The following is a 26,444-nucleotide window of genomic DNA, read 5'->3' as shown; positions in this document are numbered from 1 at the left end:
CAGGCTATACCATTTACAAGTTATATTGTATTAGGCTGTTTTGGTAAGGAATGCACGACCAAATTACATCATGCCTACACCAAAACAACCGAAACATCTCACAGTGGGCTAAAAAGCAACATGATTGGAATCGGTAGTGGGCATAGACCTAAAAGAAATGGACAAACAGACTCCGTCGTTCTCAATGAGAGGGGGCTGAAACAAAAAATCGTTTCCTGTTCATCGTACTGCGCAGACTCAAACTCATTTTGTGACGTTGGCCGCCCTGAACATTGCTGTAACTCGTCTGATAGATGTTCATACAGATATTTTGCCATTCGACCTCGACTGACTGCGATTTCTTGGATCTTGTAAGTACAATCTGATTCTTTTTTAAACATATTTTTAGTCTTTGTCTGAATCACTCATTTCTTGCAAAATGGTATTTCTGTACTGTTAAGTCGATGGTCACGTTTTTAAAAACCTACATCGAATAGATTAATAAAGCGTTAGACTCGCTAAAGTCTAGCTATGGCTAAAGTCTGAAGTGGATAGCAAAAGAAAACCGTTAGAGGCAGACAGGCTAACTTTTTACTGTTCATTATAGTTTCACTAACGTCAATCGTAATGTCGACCGTCAGTATTTATCAATATTTATCAGTAGATTGTAAATTATTAGAAGTGTTATATCCTTTAGTAGTGTTTGTACTCTAGGCGCCAGTTAGCATGTAACAGCATGTGAATGAATGAACTGGCCACACTAGCATGGTGCATTTATACCTGACGATCTCTTTCAAGACATTTGAATAAAAAACGGACATCATGGTTAGTATTTATAGGGTCTGTACATGTGGTCCCTAGCCTGGTTTGTCTGAGAATTAAGTAGAAATACCCTTTAGAAGTGTTTGTACTTTAGGCGCTAGTTAGCATGTAACAGCATCTGAATGAATGAACTGACCACTACTGTATGGTGCATTTATACCTGACGATCTCTTTCAAGTCATTTAAATAAAACATGGATATCATGGTTAGTATTTGTAGAGTCTGTAAATGTGGTCCCTTGCTTGGTTTGTCTGAAAATTAAGTGGAAATATCCTTTAGAAGTGTTTGTACTTTAGGCGCTAGTTAGCATGTGCCAGGTGTCATACCACTGCAGTAATCATCTCACTAAACACGTCTTTTCATATCCAATCTGTTCAACAGAGTTTACCAGTCAGACCACTACACCTTTGCCAGCACCACCACCCAGCAAGCTTCATCAACTCCAGCCATGCCGGTAAATACATAATACAGTGCCTATTGACAGCCTACACACCCCTGTTCAAATGCCAGTAGCTTGGTTCATTGTTAAATCCTGTTCTTAAATGTGTTATTGTGTTTTGGAAAGGTATTGCATTACATTACTCTTCACCTTTTGCTTTTGTAGTAGAAAACATGTTGATGGTAGTGAAAAGGTAGTAAATTCAGCTCAATTTTTTTGTATGAACCCTGCCATTGCAGTAATCATCTCACTAAATACGCCTTTTCATTTCTAATCTGTTCAACAGTTTACCAGTCAGACCTACACCTCCGTCAAATTCGCTCACAGCGCTGCCAATAACACCCCAGCAAGGTAGAACTGCATTTTCATTAATCTGGCACCAATATCAAGGGAGAAACAAGCCATGAATGTCTGTCACAACTTCTTTGCATCTTTACTTTTTGTGTCATGCCAATTCCAATCTATTCCTTTTGATTCATAGATTTTTACAGACTTGTTCTGCAGCACTTCTGAACAATTGAGGAGGAGCTGAAGGAGGTAAAGCAGCAGGTGGCTGTGAACACATCTATGCTGCAGAAGCTAGGTGGTGGTGGTGTGGTGGTGTGGCGGATCTTGGCCTCGTGGAGGACAACAACAGGCCATTGAGTAATGTTGAGGACCTGGACGAGTTGGAGAGGCGGCTTGCATCCGATGCGGACCTGAAAAATCAACTGGTATGTCTGTTTTTTAGTTCAAATCACGGAATGGGTGTCGAGAAGTGAGACCATGTGAGTAGCCATTGTTATCTGAAACAACTGTCGCATTTCACATCTCTTTTCCCTTCCCCACTACATTTTTGGGGAACAGACATCATATATTGAGAGCCACGTTATTCAACTCCTTGAGTGTTGTTAAACTTGAATCTCATTCCCAAGTGGAGCGTTGTGTGCTTGATACATGACATGTTGTCACTTTTTGTCATCATATATACCCTCTGTATTTGATGGTTGTGCATGAAATAGCAAAACAGCTTAAGCTGAAAACAGCTAAGATGTTTGACTGGAAGTTATGCCATTGTAATTTTGGTCTTTGTATTTCAGGTGAACATACTTGGGAGGGAAAACCACCGAGATGCTGTTAAGAGGATGCTGGGCCGGGCTTTGAGGAGGTCCCTGACGCTCCAAATTAATTAGACTGGTGCAGCAGGAAAGGTGGCTTTTAAGTCCTTACACCTGAAGAGTGTGTTGCATATTAATATCATTATTAAAAATAATTTTAATAAATTGTTTAAGCATGTAGAAGAAATAAAGCATGTAAATGAGCATGTAAAAGAAATAAACAAAATGTATTGAACCTAATACTATGTGTGGTGAGTCTGTGTGATAGTTGCTGAGGATAAATGTTTTTATATTGGATTATTAAATTACAGAATACATTTATAGGTTTCTCATCAGCAGGCACTGTCTTCACCTTAGTAAATTTGGTAACTTTGGTAAGCCCTGTAAATAATTGTAAATTGTTCTGATTGAGGGCAAATGGAAAGTGTTATAATGTATTATTGCTATATTTTAGTACATAATTTTAATTATTAAGGCCATAAATAAGGCCAATTAGAAGCTGGTGGGTAGTAAGCGGCAAAAGGGTGGCCCTTTATCTGGAGCCGCTTCTGAGCCGCCGGTGGACCGCTAGAGAACAGATGAGCAAAACTCCAGCGGGCCACTGGTGGGTACCGCCGTTGGACCGCCAACTCTGCCGCTGGTGGGCCGCCAGTGGGCCACTGACCTATTGCTATCTGGGTGTCTGTACTGTGACACAATATCAAAGCAACACACACAGATAAATAGTGACAGACACATTTTAGTTTTTTGGAGTTTTGAGAGGTTTTGGACACTTGAGAATGCCTAAATGCACCTATTAGGAATTGCTGTGTAGCACCTACAGCACATACATCTATATGTCTGCTCCAAACGTTGTGCAGTACCTCCCAAGACCATGATGAATCAGGAAATGCATGACCTGCACATACTGTAAACTCTACGACAGTAAACCTCAAAAACAATAGGCAAGTTTTATTTTTTGTATATGATGTTGTGAAAAAGAAACTTCATGAAGTAAATAAAATCCTGAAGGTAAATCTATATCTTGGCCCATGTCATGTGTCTTTAGTTTAAGCCCTGAGTGATCATTGTGCTGCCCGTGGAACTTGGCATAATGACTGTTATTGTATAAAAACAAATCGTTCAAAATTTGTTCAAAATTTGGCAAGAATCTCCATCTGCATTAAGAGGTTAAAGGTAAGTGCAGTATTTCCGCAGTGGAGGCAACACACTACTGAATTTGTTATCACTTATTACTATTTATTAAGCTCTAATAATAAATAAACAGTGATCAGTCATTAAAGTTAAACATTTATTTATGTATGTATTTATTACGTTGAACATTCATTATATCAAGCAGAGTAGAAGATATCATGTCGTGTTCATGTTGAAAACTACCACACATGATCATCTTCAAAACATTAATGGAGGAGAAAAAAGTTTGAGTCTTCTTTTCCAACGTTCGTTTTTAATATTAATATTATGTTGTCTTGCCTATAGGTAATGCTTTACCCTATCAAACAGTAGGCTACCGTGGGCTATACGCTTTTTCACTGATCTTGTGAATGACTTTCCGTCATGGTTTTCGTGCAGGCTGGACTGAGCTCTAACACATAGCTCTAACAGCCAACACTGAGCTTCTGATCCAGACATTACGGGAAATGTGACGTCGAACGTTAGCTTCCCTACAACCGACATGCTAAAATACTTCTTTACGGGAAACCAACGTAATATACGGGGAAACAGTGAATTAATTTTGACTTCGATACCCTATATAGAATACACAGAAGCTATAAGGGAGACAAAGGGCACATGTTACATGAAGTTATGGGATCGCAAAAATCTGAAAGTCTATGGCCGTCCAAGGGAGTTAGCAGAGTGTTGATCACCAGCTCATTTCGTGTTTCTACTTCCGGGAATATGCCTGCCCCCTTGGGTAGTGGGCATAGTGGGTAACGAAGGCGGAAGGACACAGTGTATAGACGAATCCGGCGCTGGATTCTCTATGACGCCATCTGGTGGCAGCGCCATTACTGCGGTTAAGCTACCGCAGCCACGACCTCAGCTCGTAGCGATACATTTGCTAACGTTTACCCGTGGAATGGAGTAAATCGTCTTTTTTCCCTTCGTTTTTTGGCTTACGATGTCGGGAAGAGCATGTTGTGTGTTCGACTGTTACAACAGCAGTGGGAAAATACAGATATGGAACAAAATATATTATTCACCCGCCGTTACACAGCCTGCTCCAGTGTACAACCAGGAGCAGATTTCTAGGGTCCAAGCTCTTCGTCAGAAGTGGAGAAAGGACTTCCAAACAAACATATCACGGTAAGTTTTATTTAACAGTATTAATCTTAAAGCTTGCCAGTTGCCACGATGACAAGCATGCTGTTGTCTAGTCTTGCAGTTGCATGGCTAAACATCAGCTAATTTTAACGATGTTGGTGGGTTAACATGTAGGCTACCAAATATTTGACGTAGCAAAACTGTAAAGTTAGTATGTAGGAACTTAAGTTGTCGTCAGAATAATTTTCTCCATCAACTAAATGGCACTAGTGAAGAATTATTCGCTTGAACTACTAACGTTTGTGCAGCATGGCCATCAACGTATGGTCGGACAGAAAACGCATGATAAGAGTTCGGGGGCAGGTGACACTATGCTAGTTGCATGATTGCTTTCCTTCTTTGTAACGTTAAACATGAAAACATCTATTTGGAAAAAATCTTTGTGCGTTTTCCTCCGTAGTATTGTAGCCTAATAAACAGTTTTTGGGTAGCACTCACATCTAAAACTCACTTGGATATTTGATGTAGATGTTGTGTAAAAATGTTCATGATTGTTTTTAGGTTAAATTTGTAGTCTACATATGGAAGTCAATTTCCTTTTCTCTTTTGTTGTATTTTATCAGGGATCAATGTCATCTGGAAGAGCACCTCCCAAAAGAAGATGTCTTCAGCCCTTACAAGAGGACACATCATCATGTGCTTGGAACTTGTGCACAATGGAATAAAGAACAGTTGTTGATGTATTGATTACAGTTTATTTGAACTTGACAAAGTCACTTCATTTAATTTATACAATACATGTATCACACATACAAATTGTTGTTATATTATTATTATTATTATTATTAAAATGTGACAATGCAAAATAATAGACCATATTACATTATATTTGGCAGATGCTTTTTAGCCAAAACGACTTACAACAGGGCAAAAACTTTTAAAGCTTTTAAGAGCTATTCTAACAACAATATATATATATATATATAAAAACACAATAAGTGCATCAACGAGTGTAGTAAGTACATCAATGAGTGCAATTGTCTGTCGTAGTGCTATGAGAGATGTTCTCTAAAGACCTGGGTTTTCAGACATTTTTTTGAAGATGGCGAGGGATGTCCCTGCTATAGTAGGAACAGGCAGTGCGTTCCACCAACGAGGGACTACAGATGAGAAAAGTTTGTATTGGCCATATGAGAAGGTTCAAAATATGCCAGCCCAGCTTATAGGCTGAAGTCAAATAGACTGGACCAGGTCAGTCTCTGTGGAAAGTATTTAGACAGGATATCAACAGTAATGGCTCAAATTTAAAGTAATGATTCAAAAATAAATGTAATTCTCTGTGTGGATAGGCTGTACAGTAGGGCCAAAAAGGTACACAACACGTAGCGGTTGAAAAGGGAGGTAGCCTATAGATTAATCAATAAATCCCTGTATGGAAGTATGTGTAAAAAAGACACACTAAACAGTAGTTATTCAAAGGTAAGTATAGATTTATCAACAAAATCCTGTGTGGAAGTATGGACGGAGCCTCATGAGCAACAGCTATTCAGGGACAGCTAAGTAACTTGATGGTCCTTATTGTGAGTGAAAAGCAATAATGGCGTACAAAAGTTGCCAAAAACTGTCAATGCCCAAGCAAGCCTATGTAAATTTTGAGTCTTTGTCATCAAATCATAGGCCTACTGTATATGGCCTACACTGATCAGTTTGTGTCAGTTTGTGGTCTGCAGTATCTGCTCACTGGATGCCAGCATTACACTTCTGCAGAGGCATATTTTCCAAATTACTGACATTCACCTCTACCTATCAGATTCAGTAACTTCAGGTTCAGCACATGATGCTCTTGTAAGGGCTGAAGACATCTTTTGGGAGGTGCTCTTCCATGGCATTGACCCCTGATGAAATACAACAAAAGAGAAAAGGAAATTGACTTAATGTAGACTATACCTCAGCACAACAAATTTAACCCACCAACAATCATGAACATTTTTACACAACATCTACATCAAATATCCAAGTGAATTTTAAATGTGAGTGCTACCCAAAAACTGTCAGATCTTTCCAAATAGGCTAACTGATGTTTTCATGGTTAACAACCAAAGAAGGAAATCAATCTTGCTAGTATTGCTTGCCCCCGAACTCCATCATATGTTTTCTGTTTGTAATGCCAATATCATGTTGATTTGATGGCTGCCCGAATAATTTTTCAATAGTGCCTTTTAGTTAATGGAGGTAATTATTCTGGCGACTACCGAAATTCCTAGCACTTACCTAACTTAACAGTTTTGCTTCTACGTCAAATAAAGTAGGCTACCATGTCACCAACAGAATGTAGCCTAGCTGATGTTTCGCCATGCAAGACAACAGCATGCTATTGAGGCAAACTGGCAAGATTTAAGATCAACCCTATTAAACAAAACGTACCATGATATGTTTGTCCTCGATGTCCTTTCGGTTGATGTTTACAATCCACTTCTGATGAACAGTTTGGTCCTCAGCTCGCCCTAGAAATCTGTGTGTTATGTGGTTATGGTTTTACACAGGAGCTGTGTAACTTAATATATTTTGTTCCATATCTGTATTTTCCCACTGCTGTTGTAACAGCCGAAAACACAACATGCTCTTCCCGACATCGTAAGCCAAAAAACGAAGGGAAAAAAGACGATTTACTCCATTCCACGGGTAAACGTTAGCAAATGTATCGCTACGAGCTGCGGTCGTGGCTTGGTAGCTTAACCGCAGTAATGGCGCTGCCACCAGATGGCGTCATAGAGAATCCAGCGCCGGATTCGTCTATAACACACGGAACTGAGAGATCGTTCTCATGTGGGTGGGTGGAACCATAGGGGTGGAACCTAGACCTTGCCTACTATTGAATACGTAGACTTAACTTGTGTCAACGACAGCGTAGTCTCAGAAGAGAAACCGAGAAACGAGGTAATCTAACGTCGAACTGAGAGCGCTTTGAGTGTCGATTGCTTGCTTTCTCTATATTCTGGCCTTAGAGTGTCATTTTCAAGGCGTTCAACAATGGTTGCGAAGCAAAGGATTCGTATGGCTAATGAAAAGCACAGCAAAAACATCACACAGAGAGGCAACGTAGCAAAATCGACGGTAAGGATGGGTTGTCGATCCAGCTGTTTCGGTTAATGGGAGGCCAATGGTTTTCTGTAAAGTTAGAATTGTTTTCTTTAGACATGCAGAATAGGTCTTGTGTACAGTATGTTTTGCCACTCAACGTTGATTCAGAGTTCAGACCCACCTTTACATTCTTTGTGAGATTCTGACGAAGGTCTGAGATCATTAATAACAATCTGGCCTAAACGTTTGTTTTTTCATGCAGAAGAGCAACTCTGATGACAAAGTTTCTGTGGGACCATGGCTTCTGGCTCTCTTTATCTTTGTTGTTTGTGGATCAGGTGGGTATTTCATTACAAAGGTGGAGTAGTTGACTATGGTGCCATCCACATGCATATTTATCCATTCTGACCCGTCATCTGTGTGATTGTGAAATAATGATACTTGGGTTGCTCAGTGAAGCCATATTATTGGGTTGTTGTTGTTGTAGGAAGTTTCTTTTTTTTTTATCAAGTGATTGTGTTGAGATAGGGACTGTGACATGATTTCATATTTGAAAAACCTTGGTGTGAAAGTGAAGGTTAGATCGCCTAGAGATAAAGACACACTGTATACACAAGGTTGGTGTGATATCAGGCATGTTTTTAAATGAGTATGCCTTTGCAGGTGTTCATACTCACATAAAATGCTGAGATCAGTCTTTCACCATTGCCTAGCCCCGCCCACCTAGATATTCTTTCTGGCAGATCTAGTAGTGAGGCTACTAGTGTGGAGCACTAATAGTTCTAACCATTTTCCTCAGGCAAGAAAAATGGCAGGCCAATCAGCGACAAGAGGGCAAGACGAAACAAAAACGTATTGTGATAAACAGTAGTGGGAACACCAAAAAAGAAAGAATGTCAAAAAAAGAAAAAAACATGAAAATACAGTTGGAAAAATGCAAAAAAATATTTACAGCAAAGGTAGACCCACATACATTGTTTCCTGACTGTTGATGCTGTTTATTGTCAGTTGTAAAGTTCAGGCAAATTAGGAAGTAATGTTAGGAATCTCTGATTAATGTGATTGGCAAGGCTGGACCAATGATTTCAAAGTCGGTGCCTGTCGCGATGCAAGTGTAGCAAGCGTTTCCCAATCGAGAGACACTACTCTGTTCACTTTGTGAATGAGTTTGGATTTTTCCAGGCTAGCCCTCTGCCATGGAATCCTGTCAGAGGTTACAGAGCTTAAAGATGATGACCAAGATAGGGCAACTGCCGTTGAGCACTCCTGAATTTAATTGGAACACATTTAAGCTCCTATTTGCCTTGGCACTGTTTTGACATGAGCTTTTTTATGATAGGAAAGTCAAACCACTGCGTAAAGGGTTCTTTAGCTCATTCTATTAACATTTAAATTAATTCTGAAATTCTCGGCAAGCGTTCTAATATGCGTATGTCATCATGGAATAAAAGAATTAATTGATAGGATTACCTGGTCATTCAGTACATTCAGGTAGCCACCTGGTTTTATTTGATAGCCACAGAACATTGCTAAGCCTAGACTAGCCTAGGCTTATACAGTGGGTACTATAAATGATGCATGACGGTTCATGCGCTTCATGTGCCTTGAAATCTTGACTCCTCAGACCTCATGACCTTTTGCCATTGCTCCAAAGAAGAGCAAAGCATTTCTTGTTATGATCTGGGATAATCTCCTCCTCTATGACGGCAGGGGTATATTCCAGGATGACACATGCTTTCCCCTCATTGAATTGGCTTTGGAATTAACAGCCTTTCAGGGCTTGTGTCTGTCTTGGGTTTACTTTTTCATTGTGTGTGTGTGGTTTTCCTCATGCTGATTGTTTTACCCTTTTACAGCAATTTTCCAAATCATTCAGAGCATACGCATGGGCATGTGAAGTGAGAGGACCAACAATGATTCAACATTCCAAAATGTCATCCATTCCAGCATGCCCAGGAGGGCTCAATGACTATGAAGTGATTTAGCTAAGATCCTTGTACCCATGGAGATCAATCTCCTGTTTGTGCCTTAAGACATACACAGAATAACTTCCAAAGAGCCATACAGTTGCATTCCAATTCCAGTTAAGACTGTCTGATTTGATTTAATGGCACTGGGTTGCAGTAGGAGCTGTTAAGACTATATTTTGGGATTCAGGGTGTAATGCTCAAATTCTGTAACCGTATAATGTAATTACCTACACTTGCTTTTTCCTCTCATGAAACATATGATATGACCAGATTTGCACAGGTCTAAATGAGCTTTAGCCTAGAAGATGACTAGAGTATACTATAAGCACACAGAATGTTCTAATTTATGTAGCTTATGTAGGTTTAGCTTGGTTAACTTTCTTGTAACATTGACAAATGAAAGCCACTTGTTTTAACTGCTTTGTACAGATGCTTCTGGGCAGAGATAGCCTATGAATAGGCCTGTTTCTTGAGGGAGTGAAAATGAATAATAAATCAAAGTGGCTAATGAAGGAAAATAAATAAAGATGCCATTTTAAAACTTTGTTACAACCTCATTGCATTATTTTGAAGTGTCTGTATACCAACCATGTCATACTCACTGTATAAATAAGGGTATATGTTTATCAGTTCTGGTCATAGCTATAAAATATCTTAATGCTCAGTAATTTTTTCCATTAAAACAGAGATCATTTATTATTGGCCTACATTTTTCATAATGATAAATGGTGTGCAGCATTTGGCCACTAGAGGGTAGTAAACCTACGGTTATTAGGCCTAATGGTAGGACAACGTAAGGAAATAAAATGTACAAAGGATATTAAAAACAGGCATACATCGACATTATTGATTCGTTCAAATTCTAGTAGGCTGTATTGATTGATTGATTGATTGATTGATTGATTGAAACCTTTATTTAATATTCTCGGGATTACATTGAGGGCAACCCTCTTTTTCAATGCAGCCGAGATAGCCTACAACAAAAGCTATGCATGAGCCTGTCGAGGCTGTGGGTAGTCTGACCAGCAACAACAATAAAAATCAGGCTAAACTAAAATATGCATAAATACACATTCATTACATCACACCATGTTAAAATTAAATAAACACCATGAGCAATAACAATTAGGTAGGCCACACATTTATTTTATTTTGTATAGCCTTTCAGTGCCGTGCACTGCAACTGCCTGCTTGATGTCCTCCTCACCAGCAGATGTCCCACCGTGGGGCGTCGGTTAGGCCTGTTAGTCAAGTTAGAACCAACCTATGGTTAGGTTAGAACTCATGCGACTGAAAAAAACATATCTAAAAAGATCACAGGAATTCATTTTAATAAATATCGGCTACATATTGACAATAAATATATAAGAAATGCTTGACGCATTATTCTGGTCATAGGAAATGATACACCAGTCCATCCTGCATTCCATATCCGTCATTTCCTGATTCCTGATGAGGTAGTAGTTGTAGTTCCGTATTAAACACTGTGAACGCTGTCATCGAGTTTGTACCTGCTACTGTTGCTGGGGTTGATAAAACATCAACCTTGTTGCTTTCTCGAAAGACTTAATGCGCTCTTTCGCCCGGTCTATGTCACTAACAGCCATCACTTACTGTTAATGACGGGAGGGTACACCTCAGATTAGGGTGTCGAGCTAAGAGAAATCAACTTAAAATCAAACTCCCCAGACTCCGACCTCTGCAAGGGTAAGTAAGCGTTTAGCTTTGGGGGAATTGAGCTTTGTGGCAAGCTAGCAAGACACATTTGTAGTCCAAACCATTCCTAATTTGTGCAATGGAAAAGGGTGTTTATTGGAGAATGATTTAAACGACACAAATCGTCATGCTAACACGACGAGTTTATAGTCTTTGCAACATTTTAGATGTTATCTTTGCTGAAGTTGCCTATGTTTACAACATGTCGAAGACTTGATGTTGTGCAATGTTGAATGTCATTTGCATTTATGTTCAGGCCATACACTAACTATAACGTTAGAGATTATATTAGACAACCTTATGTCAATGACAAAACATGCAGTGTTCAGGGCCACCCGGTCGGCTAACTTAATCTATCGTTAGAATGCTTGAGCTGCTTCATCATCTTAACCTTTGTCGGTTAAGGATTTCGAGTTGTGGTCTGTACATAAAACATGTTCAATCTTGTTTTAACGTTAACGTTACTGTGCTAGCCATTAGTACTCTAGCTGCTACTGATGCTAAGTTTGTCGTGATTGCAAAATCTGCAATAAGTTTGCTTTCCAACAACTGAACTGAATAGTGGTAACTTCAGCTGTTTTGTCTGTACAGACTGGGATCTAGGCTCTGTTGCTATTTCAGATGTAGGCTGACTGTAAATAAGATGGCTACAAGGCAGGACAGCTGCAGTAAGGCTACTCCTCGCCTTGGAGACTTGTCATTGTCATAATCAGAACATTTAACTATGCCTATTTTTATGCAAAGAACAGTATCGTTGCTTCCAGTTCTGCACATTTGTCTGCATAGTGGGCGTTACTTGCTTGATCACATGGGCAAGGATGGTGTCACTTAACACGAATCAAGACCTGTTTGCAGACATGTGATAGTACAATATGATTATGATTTGCAGATTTGTGCTTTACAGAGGGCCCGTTTAGAACACACGAGAATCCCAGGCCACCTTATTGCATTACCAGTAGGCTAAACATGGAGTAGTGGCTGCAGCGGTATGACACTTTCTATTTAGTTAGATTTTGGTGATACTGAATATAGCCTGGTGGGAATGCCCCAGCATTTCTGTTGACTATAGCATGACTGTACAATTTAGTCACTTTGCTGAGAACTGTGGCTTGAGTTTCCCACAGCCTAGTCCAAACATACTGTAGGCGATGACAATTTTGACAAGAGCAAAATAAAAACACTCATATGATTGGATGGTGCATAGACCACAAATAAATTAGTCTATGAACATAGTTTCCTTGCTTAATCTACTGTCTCAGGCTGAACCTCATACACTGTGTACCCATTTTACTCTGTGAAACTGTGAAATGAAAGCATTGAGCAGGCACAGTTATGCACTTCTAGTTTAAAGATGCTGTCATTTAGCCTAGCCATTGTCCCTCAAAATGTCCAGACCAAAAAGTGAAATCTCCTGTAAAAACAGCTGTGCTGGTGTACAGTTACACAACAGTGTAAGAGTGGAAAAGTTTTGGGACATTTGTTGTGTGTGTGTGTGTGTGTGTGTGTGTGTGTGTGTGTGTGTGTGTGTGTGTGTGTGTGTGTGTGTGTGTGTGTGTGTGTGTGTGTGTGTGTGTGTGTGTGTGTGTGTGTGTGTGTGTGTCAGGGTTCACCGTTAACCAACCATTAATGTCGAGCCTTGGTCTGTGTTTGTGTTTGTCTGACCTCGGAACTCTTTATGTAATATCTTCCCAGCATGGAGGCGCATGGCTCAGCACGACTGCTGTCCCGGAAGAGAAAAAGAGAGGGGTCAAATGGCGAGGCAGAGGAGGGGGAGCGGCCAGGCAAGATCAAGCGAAGCACTGTGGTCAGTCAGACGACATCTTCCATGTTTTACTTTCCCCCCACTCTACCGGGTCCTAAAAGGCATGCAGCTGTTCAGCAGTTACTCAGCATAGCGTTTAGTCACACACTTATAATAAAAGGGTGGCCCACATATCAAGGTGCACACATTTGTGACATTTGTACTTGACTTTAAGCGGGCGTTAGCCTAATTGTGGAAAAATAATTCAGTAATATTACAATATTGTGATGGAAAATCTTTTGCCTTTAGAATTCTTTCAACATCTTAAGCTAGAAGCATTTTTTAGTGTGAACAAACATTTAATTTCTGTTTTCTGTAAATCCAGTAAGCAGCTTATTATGCAATTGTTTAATGTTATACCAATGTTCTATTATTGCGTAGCCTAGTTTTGTAAGTAGTTGTTAGAGCAGAGAGCAGAGTATTTGCATTTGGTAATATAGCAGCATGACTATGTCGTAAGATAAATGGAGGTCAGATATAGTGTTGTGTTCAGTGTTTCTGTCCTGTTGGTTGCTCAGGCTTTGAGAGACCCAGCACCGTATGCAGATCAACTTGAGTCGGTGGAGAACCGGCCGTATGAGCGCGTGAGCATGGAAGAGGCTCTCAAAGGGACCGCACGTAAGTCTCTCTCTCTGACACAAAACATGATGATGAATTTATTTGTCCTTTGCGGAAAATTGTTCTGTGCCATACAGTACATCTGATACATTTATACAAAGACAGTAAGACAGACAAGACAAAATACAAGACAGAATATACAACAGAATTTCCCTCACCCCAACCACCCCCACCCTACCATACCCCCACACATACACAACATCATGTACATGTAGCCTTTGTAAACCACAACTGGCTCTGGCCGTATGGCAATTGCCGGTTCCATGCTCATGATTGGACGGTGGGCGAAGACCAAGTTAATGTGGAGAGAGAGCCTTGTAATGCCCTTGATCAGGTATTATGCGTAAACTCAAGACTCTTACGAGCCGTGGGAGTTGTAAATGACGGCTCAATGAATTTCAGCGTGGGAAATGCATCTCTCTCTGAGTCCGTTTTCATTCACTAAGAGGTAGCAAAATGGAAAAACATGGGGATTTTTAATCAGTTTTAATTCGTTTTTAATCAGCACGTACAAGTCATATACTTAGTGTGTAACCCCAGTGCCCCAAACCTCTGTGGCTTTGCTGATGTAGCGGACAGACCAGTGCGGGTGTATGCTGACGGAATCTTTGACATGTTCCACTCTGGACATGCGCGAGCCCTGATGCAAGCCAAGGGACTGTTCCCAAACACACACCTCATCGTTGGTGGTGAGCTCATACACATTTTAATGTTTAACTATCTCTTTCTCTCGCTCTCTCTCCCCTTTCACACTCTCTGTCTTGTCTCTTGGTCTGATTTTTGTCTGTTTGCTGATGAATGTTACTGGTGAAGGTTGTTCTGACTCTCAATTCAATTGCTTAGACTATTTCCTCCTTGTTTCCTCCTCTCGGTGTGTCCTTGATCATAAATGTAAGTTATAAAAAATGGATTTTGAGCCAAACGGTTCTTCGGCCCCAGAGCTTCTTAGTACCGATGGAGGTGTAGCCCTTGTGGTAACGGAAGTGTTGTATTCAGTGTCTTTCCCACCTCACCGCAGTGTGCAGCGACGAGCTCACACACAAACTGAAGGGCTTCACCGTCATGAATGATGTTGAGCGCTACGACGCCATCAGCCACTGCCGCTACGTTGACGAGGTCGTCCGGAACGCACCCTGGACACTCACACCTGAGTTTCTGACCAAGCATCGGGTAAGAGGAAAGGAACATTGTTGGGTGTATCCAGAGTGGAGTTCTTTTTTTGTTTAGCGTTAGAACGTGAATTCTTAATGGCTAGGCCTAGGGTCTCCTCTCAGAGAAACTAGTAGAGAAGGTGCTTTTGTATCTGAGTTACTTTTATTTACTGTTACTGTTTAACATAAATGTAGTTCATTGTGGGTGGTGATTGTACTTCCTGGCCTGTTTGTAACATCCTGACTTTTTGTTTTCAGATTGACTTTGTGGCCCATGATGACATCCCATACTCCTCAGCAGGAAGTGATGATGTTTACAAGCACATCAAAGAGGCTGGTAGGTGCTGATAGCCCCTTTAGATGCTGGCTACAGAGTGAACGGTTTCTTCAAAAGCATAAGACTTCCCATAATCTCTAATAATCTCTGTTTGGGGTTTTTTTGCCCCCCCTTTACGGTGATTTTTCAGGAATGTTTGCTCCAACCCAGCGGACAGAGGGCATTTCCACCTCTGATATCATCACGAGGATTGTCCGAGACTATGATGTTTACGTGCGCCGCAACCTGCAGCGTGGATACACTGCGAAGGAGCTGAATGTCAGCTTCATCAATGTAAGAACTGAGTGTCCTTTTTCAATAGGTGTTTCATTTAGCTGATGTCAGTAGATGCTGTGTAATAACTTGATATAGTATGCGTGTTATTATGATCACCGCTAGAGTAGTGCAGTGCAGCATGACCATATAGAGACCCTTTCAACAAGAAAATAAAAAAAAGCGCTTTAACGTTCAATTTTTTCCCCAAACGACTTCCGTTGCATTAAGATAACATATGGAATGTTAAAACGGAAACTTTGTGAGAACAAGACACTGATAATGGAACTCTCTTGAAACGGTCTATAAGTTTTGTCAGATTTGTCCGACAATCCCGGGACCCCGAAACATGGAGGCACATGCAATGTTATGGGCACGCTGCCCCACTAGACTGAGGCATAGAAGCTTGTTTCCCTGAGTCCACTTCCCTGCCCTTCTATTCTAGTTGTGGTTGTGGACGTTGGACGTTGTGTTGGCTAGAACACTATTTAAAACTGTTTTCACTGTTATCATAGGTTATTAGGTATCGTTTGGCAGTGTGGATTTGCCTTTACACCCCCAAAAGGTGCTAGAATGTCAGAGTTGTTTTGCTTTGTACCCTTAGTGCATATGTGTGATTTCCCCACGTTCCAGGAGAAGAAGTACCATTTGCAGGAGAGAGTGGACAAAGTGAAGAAGAAGGTGCGCGATGTGGAGGAGAAGAGCAAGGAGTTTGTGCAGAAGGTGGAGGAGAAGAGCATCGACCTCATCCAGAAGTGGGAGGAGAAGTCCCGGGAGTTCATCGGCAACTTCCTGCAGATGTTCGGTCCAGAGGGTGCCCTGGTGGGTCTCTTAACACTCCAAATGGTGGATGCGGTAGAGAGGTGGAAAAGTGCTGCTTTGTATAGGTTTTAAGTGCACAACACTTCTTACCTCACCTCTTCTCTCGCCAAGACCACTGATATGGATAATAATAGCCTGATGATAATAATAATAATACTGATGAAAATACTGATAAAAAGAAGGCATTACTTTCTTAAGTATCTCTAGTATCTCAAGTAAAACCCAAATGCTTTATTCTCTGCAATATTACTGTAGTTTTGAAGTATTAATCGCGGGAAGACTGAAAACCAGACCCCCGGTGTTTGCTAAAGTGTCTCTCCCCCTCGCTCCAACAGAAGCACATGCTGAAGGAGGGGAAGGGGCGTATGCTGCAGGCCATCAGCCCACGGCAGAGCCCCAGCAGCAGCCCGGCGCGCGAGCGCTCCCCCTCGCCCACCTTCCGCCTGCCCTTCTTCACCAAGACCTCGCCCTCCTCCTCCCCCCACTCCCAGCACGGCGGCGTCTCCCACGGCTACCAGTTTGGGGCGCGGGGACAGGTCATCAGCGAAGACGACGACGATGACGACGACGACGACGACGATGACGAGTAGGCCGATCCATCTCACGCAACTGTTTTAGCTGCTGACTGCAACAACCTCACAATCCTCATCATCAGCATTTTATACCCCAACTGCATTTGTTCCCTTGTCTTTCATATCACCATGTGTTATTATTACATTGATTCTCCCTAGTTCATGGACTAGCTCTTGCAGAAACAAACACACACTAAAACTTTAATTGGGGTTTTGTGTTGAGCGATCTGGATCAAGTTGACAGGGGACAGTATCCCAACAGCTTTGTTTTACTTTGACAATCTTAATGTATGCACTCAGTTTCAACACTCGTAGCATAGCATAGCAGGGTTGGGCGAAGATTGTGTTATCGACAGTCTTGCATATCCAACCCACAATACAGAGAGTTTGATTCTCTGTTGGCACAAAATATATAACTACACCGTTCCCCTGCTCTCTTTCAATTTCAGTATTTGGGAGGTGAAAATGCTCTTTATAACACAGTTATAGTTATTAGTCACAACTAATAAGTAAGTACTAAATAAGTTAACTAATAACTTTTACTATACTAATAGTATAATCATAATCATGATCAAGATCATGAAGATACACAAATGTAAAAGCATTAAACCCTTTAATTTGATCTGCATGTTGCTCATGCAGAGTAGATCTGCTTGTGGGTCATCAAGCTGTCTCTGTAGCCCAGCATGTGTTCAGGTGCAGAGTGTGGTTTTCCACCGTCTGCACACGGCTCTTGTTGGAGCAACACTGTTGTGTGAGCACAGTTGCACATCTGGCTCAGAGCTCCTAGTGACCCCAAGAATTACTTAGCACTGTGAACGTTTGTTTGTCTTTGTGAAAATATGCCAGTGGTTCAATTGTACCGATTCCACAGCAGTCACTTTATTTTCCTTGTGTTTGACCGCTGTATGTTATTTTACTTTTAATACATTTTTTGCACACTTGTTCACTGGAGAAGACTGAAAACAAAACCAGATGTATCTCTCAAATTGGCTGCCACTCTCTCGGTCCTGTGGCTGGGTTGAGTTTTGTATGACACTCATTAGTGGTCTATAAACTCACTCACCTGACACCCACTCAGAGAAAAACAAGGGTTGTTTTCAGGACAGTAGGGCAAAGGCCTCGAGGTCAGTTTGTCTGGATACAGTTAATTTTTCTTTAACTTAAACATATAAGTTCACGTCAGGTGAATCACTCCATGGTCAGTTTGAGTATGATCAAGTGTATGAACAGCTAGAATAGGCATTTTGTTTGTTTTATGAAGGAAGTGTATTCAACATTTCCTGTTTTAAATCAAGTAGATTGATAGAAGAATTTAAATGATCCTACCACTGTTTGTTAAAAAAAATTATATATTGTTTGAAGAATGTTTTATTATTTTCTTCAGGAGAACTGAAATGTTGCTGAAAGCACAGCGACCCTTGAGGCATTTAGCAAAGGTGTGCCTGATTGTTACTGCAAGTATTTTATCTAAGTATTTCCTTAAAAACGTACTGAGTTTTGTTTCTCTATAAAATCATGAGCTGTGTAAAGTTCACAACAGCCTGTTAGTTACATAGATTCACCTCTGCCTCTGATAAGGAACACCAATATTGACACAGACCATATTTCTGTATCAAAAAGACTGTCATGCAGGCCTTTTTGTTAATTTACCCTTGGCTTGTGAATGTACAGTTCATCACAGAAGGGCAAAAGAATCACCTAAATGTAAAATAAATCTCCTACTCCTAAACCTGTCTCTTCAGTTCACTGACACATCTGTAAAAGAGTATTTGACTCATGAATAAAACAACCTACAGACATCTCTCAGAACAAAGAGTGAAACATTTGAAACAGATGACAAAAAAAAAAAAGACACGACACAGCTCTGTTTCCATGATGTATTTTATACTGAACTAGACAGTGACCAAGTTACTGAAAGGGAGATCAGACACAGACACTAAAGGTATGATAGTCAGTAAGGGGCAACAACAGAGACCAATCCACAAAAGTAGAGCTCGCAATGAAGGGGTCCAGTGGCTTAGTCACATCGCATAGGCCTGATGCTCTGGTCCAGGCAAGGAAGGTAGCTGGAGGGTGCTACCCCCGACCCCTGCAAATACTGGGGGGAGGGGGACCAGAAGGTGATGCCTCCTGGTACAACAATTCAGTCCCCATTGGCCCACTGAACCAATTCATTGGGTCACTCAGTACACAGACAGACAAAGAAAACAAGCGTTCACATTTTGCATATTTCTTTTAAGCTTTGCCGTTTTTTGTTATATAATTCGTCCACAAATCGGGAGAGGACTGGGGAGATGGATATACTGTAGGTAGAGATAGAGGAGGGAGGGAGGGGAGGATTTCAGCTGTTCACTGGCTCATTAACAGCGTGTCTCGTAGATGCCACTGCGACCGATGTAACGCACCCATTTGATCACATCGTGGTCGCTGTAGTTCAATTTGGACTCAAACACCTTCAGGTAGCGCACCTTCAGCCCAGATGGTGCAAATGGAACCTGGAGTACATAAAAGGGATTTGAAATTAGTTTTGACCATAACAAACTAAGAAACAAATAGTCAAAGAAAAATGTGGGCAATAACACATGGAGAAATTCTAAATGCAAAAACATGCAACAGGAGGACTGTACCTCGAAGTTCATGGAGATGGGCGGGCGAGCCCACTTTTTCTTGTCATTGGTAGGGAGCAGCTCAATCTCAGCACTGATCTGGGACTCCTTCATTCCAGCCATGCGCTTGATCCTAACCGGAGAGGACGGAGACGTGCGCGCACACACACACACACACACACACACACACAGTCAGTTAGCCCTGCATAACCCACATGTAAGTGCACTATTTTTGTTGGATGCCACTGCATGAGAGAGCAAGAGAGAGGGAGTCAGTGAGTGAGAGTGAGAGAGAATGAGAGTGTGTGTGTGAGAGAGAGAATGAGAATGTGTGAGAGAGACTGAGAGTCAGTGAATGAGTGAGTGTGTGAGAGAGAATGAGAGAGTCAGTGAGTGTGTGAGAGAGAGAGAGAGAGAAAGAGAGGCAAGCCAGCAGAACACGGAGAAGCTCAGCTCCGCACACTCACTTCCACACAATGGCGTTCTCGCTGGCCTTGTACTTGGCCTTTCCCTTCATGCAGATCACCTGAACCCCACTTGTGTTCAGAGGAGTCGGGATGCGGACCTAGAGGAGGCACACAGCGAGGGTCAACACCAGGCTACAGAAAACCATCTGCCTGAAGAGGAGAGCTGGGCCAGGGGATGCAGCCGCTCGGGCACAGGCCTCGCTCACCTCAATCTTCTGTGCCAGTAGGGAGGGCTTGAAGTTGGACTTGATGACCACCTTCACCTCCAGCTTGGTGCGGCCCACCTCTCTCACCAGTGGAATGACACGGAAGGGCAGGATGATGTCCTTAGTGGTCCGATACCTGCCCGCAGCATTCACAATCAGGTTAATGGCAGCCAGAGTGTAGCTCAGCTTATGGACATTTGTAACCACTTGAAATGTTGTGTGTGTCTGTGTGTGTCTGTGTGTGTCTGTGTGTTGCTGTGTGTCTGTGTGTGTCTGTGTGTGTCTGTGTGTGTCTGTGTGTGTCTGTGTGTGTCTGTGTGTGTCTGTGTGTGTCTGTGTGTGTCTGTGTGTGTCTGTGTGTGTCTGTGTGTGTCTGTGTGTGTCTGTGTGTGGGGTAGGGTCCTCATTTTAACTGAATCTGAATTACACAGCAAAACATATCCCCCAAGGACAACTACAACACATGACAATGCACAATTTAAGCAGAGCGTATTTTTGTCATTCTGGGAGGCACACCAACAGCCCAGCAGGGGGGGGGGGGGTGGTGGACTACAGTTCTACTAAAACGTGCACCTCCTCTCATCTCCCAGCCGAATCGCACTTGGTGTCCCCACTCACCTCATGAGCTCATACTCGCCATCTGGAGGGATGAAGCTGATGCTGCGCTCCGAGTCAAACTTGCTGAGCCGCACACACTGGTGGAAGGTGCAGTCGTCGATGGCGATGGACTGCTTCCCGCTGCTACTGGAGAACATACACAGCCGGGGGAGGGAAGAGTGAGCTACGCTTATCTAACCTAAAAGGAGCTTAAAAGTATTGTGAACACACCTGATATCTACCTGATATCTTCAGTGATATCTACACAACCACAAGAACCTTATCTACTAATGGGGGAGGGGGGACACATGGCACAATGACAAGCTTTATGTTAATATCACTAACAGGTTATGAGCTAAATAGAGATGTTTAGTCTGGTGTATGCGATGCCAGTATGCCAAACGGAAAAGGGAGAGCACAAGACACTGAACACAGAGGGGGAGATGGGGGTGAAGGAACGAATGCCAGAGATACAGTACCTGCCCCCTAAATCACTGAGGTACAGCACAGAAAGAGAAAGCAAGGGGAATGCAACAGAAGTACACAGCTTCAGAACTCAAACAAAACCAACCGGGACGTCCACACCTCAAAGCATATACAAACAGCTAGCCTAACGAAATACACTGGATATATCTGTACACATGAACATAATGAAATAAACGTACAGAACAGCAGGACAGAGTTCACTAACAGCCTCCCCTTTACAATTACCCCTTCACATCGGCAGTCAATAAAAATGGCAAAGAAAGGCTTTCACAGACTCACCTCTTCCCTGCCTCATCTGTAGTTCCGCCCTTTCCCTGCTTGTCAATCACAATTTTGTCATTCATGCCAAATTTGCACTCGGGCATTCCGCTCAGGTAGCTCTTCATCACCACTCGCCCCGACACGTGCGCGCTGAGGACCTGACCTGCAACAAGGACACACAGCAGCAGGCTCAGTCAAAACAACATATGCTCCATACTATAACATTGCAACACAGTACAGGGTCATTAGCATAAGTTAGAACATGTGAAGAGGTGGGGTGGGGGGGGGGCTTAGCATTTTTACACTCCCTCTAAATATTAGCCTTAGTGTTTCAACTATAAGCCATTATATCATTTACAGTACATCTACTAAGTTTCCCCCTTAACTTTAGTCTCCATACAGACTTACAAAACTCATCACGGCACACAGCAGACGTTTACCTTGTGGGGACATGAGCAGGTTGACGCTCTCCAGCACGTCCAGGAAGAGCTCGTTGCGGCGGTATTTGATGCCCTCCCGACGCCATCCTATCTGTCCAGTCACCTGGCTGGTGATCTGAGACTGCTCCTCCTTGGTCTGTGGGGTCACAAGCAGAATGGTCGGTCAACAAGCCCCGAATTATGTCTGACATCGGACATTCGTTGATAAATGAGATTAGTCGAGTCCTTACCTGATGCTGTGGGTTTCAAGTTCCATCACAAAAGACAGGTGGGAAATGAAAAGAGAAAAAAGTTGTTTTTGTGAACATTCTTTTTAAATATCAGTAGTTGGATGTGAATTGCATTGATGCTTTTTAATAGCAATAAGCAGGCATCTCACCTGTCCCTTGATGCCCTGTTGGGTGATGAAGGTCTTCAGCGCTCCTGTCTCAGAGTTCTGAGGGTATCCAAAATCAAGGATTTCTGCAGAAACAGACACACGCACACACACACACGCACACACAGTCATGCATATAGTCTTCGCTAATTTAGAGGTCCTGAGCCCCTAGACTTGAAATGTCTATTTCCTTTAATCATCCCCACAGGCCTATTTTACCAGCCAATTAGAGCTACCTTGGTTATTTTATTTATTCAGTATGTCCCTTTCTCATTAAGAGAGCAGTCATGCCTGATGGCTGGATATGGATGCCAAGTAAAAAAATGTCTTGAATTTGCTTTGTCAGACTGACAAAATCCAAAGCGTTGTACTGCCAGATATCTCTATATATAACTAATTTATATCAAATAAATCAACGGTGACAAGACCGCCACGCAAAACCAACACGCTAAGTGGCTCAAAACGCCCTCCTTTACAGCGCACCATAAACAGAGGAAAAGACCAACACAGTGCACACAAAGGACGAGGAGAGTTCTGCTTCCTGTCCGGGCTGGGACAATGCCCATTGTTAAAGTTGCAACGCAAACAAAACTGAAGCGTCCCAACTTGAAAGATGAGAGGGTGAAGGCAGGGACAAGAGTAAGGGGCCATTTTGTCACTTGCCCTCAGAGCTCATATTTAGTCAGATTAGGTCTGGGATTTTTCAGAGACGGCTCGTAATGTTGGCATCGACCTGGCACCACCCATGTAGAACCAGTCCAGGCCTGACCAATGCCACCACTACTCCATCGATCAGATAGGGTCAGAAACTTACATTTGAAAACATGAGTAACATTCAAAGAGCACCAGACTATACAAAAATAGACTTTTTCTGCTATTGATAAATTGCATCAACTAACTAATGCCCTAGCTAGCCCATACCATCAAGCAGTTCGTAGATCAGCACAAAGTTGTTCTTGATGTTCTCCTCACTGATCTTGCCAAAGTAAGCGGTCATGACATCGCACATCTTGTAGAGGAACTCGAACACCATGGCAGCGTTGACATTCTGCTTGGTGACGGCAGCCAGCCAGATGTTGGCTCGCTTGACATGGAAGAAGCTGGTGCGAGCGATGTTGGTGACGGGCGAGCGCACTTGCTGCCGCGCATGGATCACATTCACACGGAACGCATCCACGGCATTGCGCCTGAAGGAGAGAAAGAGGGAGACAGACCAAGGCAAAAACATTAAGATTCATGTTGACAAACAGCCGCTCACAGCACCTCTACATGAACAGTACGCCACAGTTATCAAGGTCACAATGTTAAATCCCTGGAGGCACGCATTCAAGCAAATAGGTTTCCCTCACCACACTACGCCAGACACTTGGCACTTAATGATGTCCTCTATTAAGACAAATCCTCAGCTTGGCTTCCCTTCACGCTGTTCAGCCAACTGATGTCTTCAGTTACTGACCAAGAGTTATTTTCTTAATTCTGCCATGAGATGTTTGAAGAGTGGTATTACCCCTTGAAGGGTATAATATATTGATAATATCAAAGCTAACCTTCCTGGGCCCATTCAAACAATGTGCATGAAGTCATCAATGTACAATGTGTAGGTAAACACATAAATTGGTTAAATTCATCACAGTAAGCTCACTATTTTCACATGGATTAGTGAAAAACACATCTGCGTTGGGGTTCATGGTTCAGTTTACACCATTTCTTGTGAACATGCTTTAAAGGGAAATAAAAAGAGGAGGAACTGAAGAGGAGGATGAGTGGGAAATCACAGCTTGGATGGGACCCCCTATTGTTTAACTGACGGGTCTCTCTCCACGTTAAAGCTTTCCACATCTCATTGGCCTGCCCTGCCGGGCGCACTAAGAGACATCTTATAGCTATGTGCATGTTTGTCAAAGGTCATGCTTGGCGGGTCCTCAAGTCTTTTGCCATTGGTCAGGTGCCATGCGCTTGAGTTTGATCGGTTGCCATGGGTCTGGGAACATGCTTCTGAGGAAGTGATAGGGGGAACATCTCTTACCTACTCCTACAGTTGCCATAATGGAAATGTAGAGGTAGCAATATGGCAAAAAGGGATGGAGAGAATGAGAGGAGAGATACATAAACACAGGTAGGGTAGGCGCGTACTCACCCACACATACAAACTATAGATTGACACACACAAATAGACTACAGGGATGGCTGATGGTGTTACAATGGTACCAAAACACGGATGGCTTTGTACATAACTGCACAGTCAAGTCTTATATTGCACAAGAACAGCAGCATACATTTGAATCAAAATCCTCATTGGGTTTGACCTGCTGACCATTTATGACAACAGGACATGACAGAGTGTGTCTAGCAGAAAGTTCCAGAATCATGATCCCCCAGCCATTCAGAACATACCCAATATCATCACGGTAGACACGGGAGATAAGAACCTCTCCCTTATGGTTGTAGATGAACAGTCCTCCAATCATGGTGGCTGTCCTTCAGTCCTCACGTGTCATGATGGTCCAACACCTACACAAAGAGAGTACGTATGAGCCATATGCTATGCGTTCATGCATTCATTCATTCATTCATTCATAATGTGCAGCCTGGTTACTGTTACTGAGTCACAATGAGAAAGGAGACACCAGTCCGTGATCATGGGGTCAACCCCAAGTCTCCCCTATGGAGGTTGCTTAACATTTTCTCCATCTTTTGCATCTACAAGGCTGCTGACTTGTGGTCAGATCACTTTTGGGTCACCGATTGCTGCAGCTGTGTGGCTGGGTTTGAAAAATGTCTGCAGAACTGTCTGCACTCGAACCAATTATTAGGCTGTCAGAATGACCTCCAACAACACAAACAGAACGTAGTAGGCCTAGGCTATAACATTGGTTAGGATGGCACTGTTCTTATCACATGCTGCATGGCTATTATGAAAACGTGTATCAAAACAGATTTCCAGGATGTGCGCAAGCGAGATCTCGAATTTGACCAGTAGCCTACGTGGATACATGTATGATGGGTATATCCAAACCGCACGCGTTTAAACCAATAAGCAACTAAGGTTCTGAAAGAAGCCATATCCTTTCAGCCGGTTTACTCAAGTCTGTTGGTGTCACTGTCCACTAAGTGACCTAGCCTGGAATGGCAACATCGCTCAGCTAAGGTCAAAAATACCGCAAGATTGTATCATTTTTACTTCGAATCAACTCAAGCACAGAATGCAGTATGGGTGCAAATTGATACAACGTAGCGCTAGCAAATTCGGACATTACAATGGTGAAAATACAGGAAGTAGGCTATCATTCCCGTGGCTCGTTTATCGCAATATAATTGGTCCAAGATGTCTGCCTCACTCAACGGAAAGAAAATGCTCATGAAATGTTAATGTTTTTCACCCTTCCGTGTTCATTAGATTTTTAGTGATGTCTGCGCATACATAGCCTACATTCATCATTCTTTATAACCAACACGGACAAGGCATTTTCCAATAATGGTAATATAATTTGCTATCAAGCTACCAGTCCTCTTGCGAAATAGGGCAGAGAATTGCCGCTTATAATGAGGTCGTGACCGACGAAACAACACTGGGGCACTGGACCTACAGTTTTGTACTATTTTATAGGAGTGTGTTAAATCTTACCTGATAAATACCGCTACACAAAAAGCGCGGTATCGCCCTTTCCTTTTGCTTGGTTATTTCCAGGATCAAAGGGATTAGCGGGATTCTTGCTTCACCGACTCAAGCCCCTCCCTCCCATCATGGTCAGTCAGCTGACAACCATCAGTAGGCTACGCGCTTACGTCATTACCGAAATGTACTGTGCGTGGCCAATACTAAAAAAAAAAAAAAAAAAACCCAATGCATCCAAAACTGAATCGATATAACGTTATTTCTATCGAGGCTAAGAATCACACACACACACACACACACACACACACAGTGCCTAAGTTATCATACCCCTTTGAAATAGTTATTTTTTGTCATACAGCCTGAAATCAAAACCATTTTTTTTTTAAATATACTTTTCCAGTTTTATTTACAAATGTACATGGACAACATCAAAATAATGAAATAACAGCAATGGCCTGCTCTCT

General features: G+C 42.2%; 3 protein-coding genes across 3 annotated transcripts; 2 read left to right on the top strand and 1 right to left on the bottom strand.

Annotated features, from left to right (window-relative positions):
* Window positions 1-7,454: 7,454 nt before the first annotated feature.
* LOC134069237 (stress-associated endoplasmic reticulum protein 1) lies at window positions 7,455-10,194 on the top strand. Its single transcript, XM_062525143.1, has 3 exons — window positions 7,455-7,716; window positions 7,946-8,021; window positions 9,540-10,194. The coding sequence occupies exons 1-3, from the start codon at window positions 7,633-7,635 to the stop codon at window positions 9,578-9,580; spliced, it is 201 nt and encodes a 66-aa protein (XP_062381127.1). The 5' UTR covers window positions 7,455-7,632; the 3' UTR covers window positions 9,581-10,194.
* Window positions 10,195-11,137: 943 nt separating this feature from the next.
* On the top strand, window positions 11,138-18,664 carry pcyt1aa (phosphate cytidylyltransferase 1A, choline a). Its single transcript, XM_062525132.1, has 9 exons — window positions 11,138-11,360; window positions 13,062-13,173; window positions 13,689-13,788; window positions 14,361-14,477; window positions 14,807-14,958; window positions 15,198-15,276; window positions 15,407-15,549; window positions 16,162-16,350; window positions 16,686-18,664. The coding sequence occupies exons 2-9, from the start codon at window positions 13,063-13,065 to the stop codon at window positions 16,938-16,940; spliced, it is 1,146 nt and encodes a 381-aa protein (XP_062381116.1). The 5' UTR covers window positions 11,138-11,360; window position 13,062; the 3' UTR covers window positions 16,941-18,664.
* Window positions 18,665-18,788: 124 nt separating this feature from the next.
* On the bottom strand, window positions 18,789-26,123 carry LOC134069216 (AP-2 complex subunit mu-A). Its single transcript, XM_062525123.1, has 12 exons — window positions 25,990-26,123; window positions 24,759-24,875; window positions 23,286-23,551; window positions 22,368-22,450; window positions 22,219-22,224; window positions 21,989-22,124; window positions 21,567-21,711; window positions 20,823-20,948; window positions 20,205-20,340; window positions 19,999-20,096; window positions 19,553-19,664; window positions 18,789-19,420 (listed from the first exon to the last, which is right to left on the bottom strand). Exons 2-12 carry the CDS (start codon window positions 24,830-24,832, stop codon window positions 19,286-19,288), a joined length of 1,317 nt encoding a protein of 438 aa, XP_062381107.1. The 5' UTR covers window positions 24,833-24,875; window positions 25,990-26,123; the 3' UTR covers window positions 18,789-19,285.
* Window positions 26,124-26,444: the final 321 nt, after the last annotated feature.

This window comes from Sardina pilchardus, chromosome 2 (assembly GCF_963854185.1).
Source record: "Sardina pilchardus chromosome 2, fSarPil1.1, whole genome shotgun sequence".
NCBI lineage: Eukaryota > Metazoa > Chordata > Actinopteri > Clupeiformes > Clupeidae > Sardina > Sardina pilchardus.
The sequence above is the reverse complement of the archived record's forward strand: the minus strand, read 5'-3'. Positions and strand labels throughout refer to the sequence as shown.

Excerpts from the sequence above, each read along its gene's own strand:
- LOC134069237 (XM_062525143.1), top strand. The coding sequence starts at position 7,633 with ATGGTTGCGAAGCAAAGGATTCGTATGGCTAATGAAAAGCACAGCAAA. Across the intron at positions 7,717-7,945 it reads GCAACGTAGCAAAATCGACG|AAGAGCAACTCTGATGACAA; the intron begins GTAAGGATGGGT and ends TTTTTCATGCAG. Across the intron at positions 8,022-9,539 it reads CTTTGTTGTTTGTGGATCAG|CAATTTTCCAAATCATTCAG; the intron begins GTGGGTATTTCA and ends ACCCTTTTACAG.
- LOC134069216 (XM_062525123.1), bottom strand. The coding sequence starts at position 24,832 with ATGATTGGAGGACTGTTCATCTACAACCATAAGGGAGAGGTTCTTATC. Across the intron at positions 23,552-24,758 it reads GTCTACCGTGATGATATTGG|GCGCAATGCCGTGGATGCGT; the intron begins GTATGTTCTGAA and ends TCTCTCCTTCAG. Across the intron at positions 20,949-21,566 it reads ACAGATGAGGCAGGGAAGAG|TAGCAGCGGGAAGCAGTCCA; the intron begins GTGAGTCTGTGA and ends TATGTTCTCCAG.
- pcyt1aa (XM_062525132.1), top strand. The coding sequence starts at position 13,063 with ATGGAGGCGCATGGCTCAGCACGACTGCTGTCCCGGAAGAGAAAAAGA. Across the intron at positions 13,789-14,360 it reads GGCTCTCAAAGGGACCGCAC|CGGACAGACCAGTGCGGGTG; the intron begins GTAAGTCTCTCT and ends TTGCTGATGTAG. Across the intron at positions 14,959-15,197 it reads AGTTTCTGACCAAGCATCGG|ATTGACTTTGTGGCCCATGA; the intron begins GTAAGAGGAAAG and ends TTTTGTTTTCAG.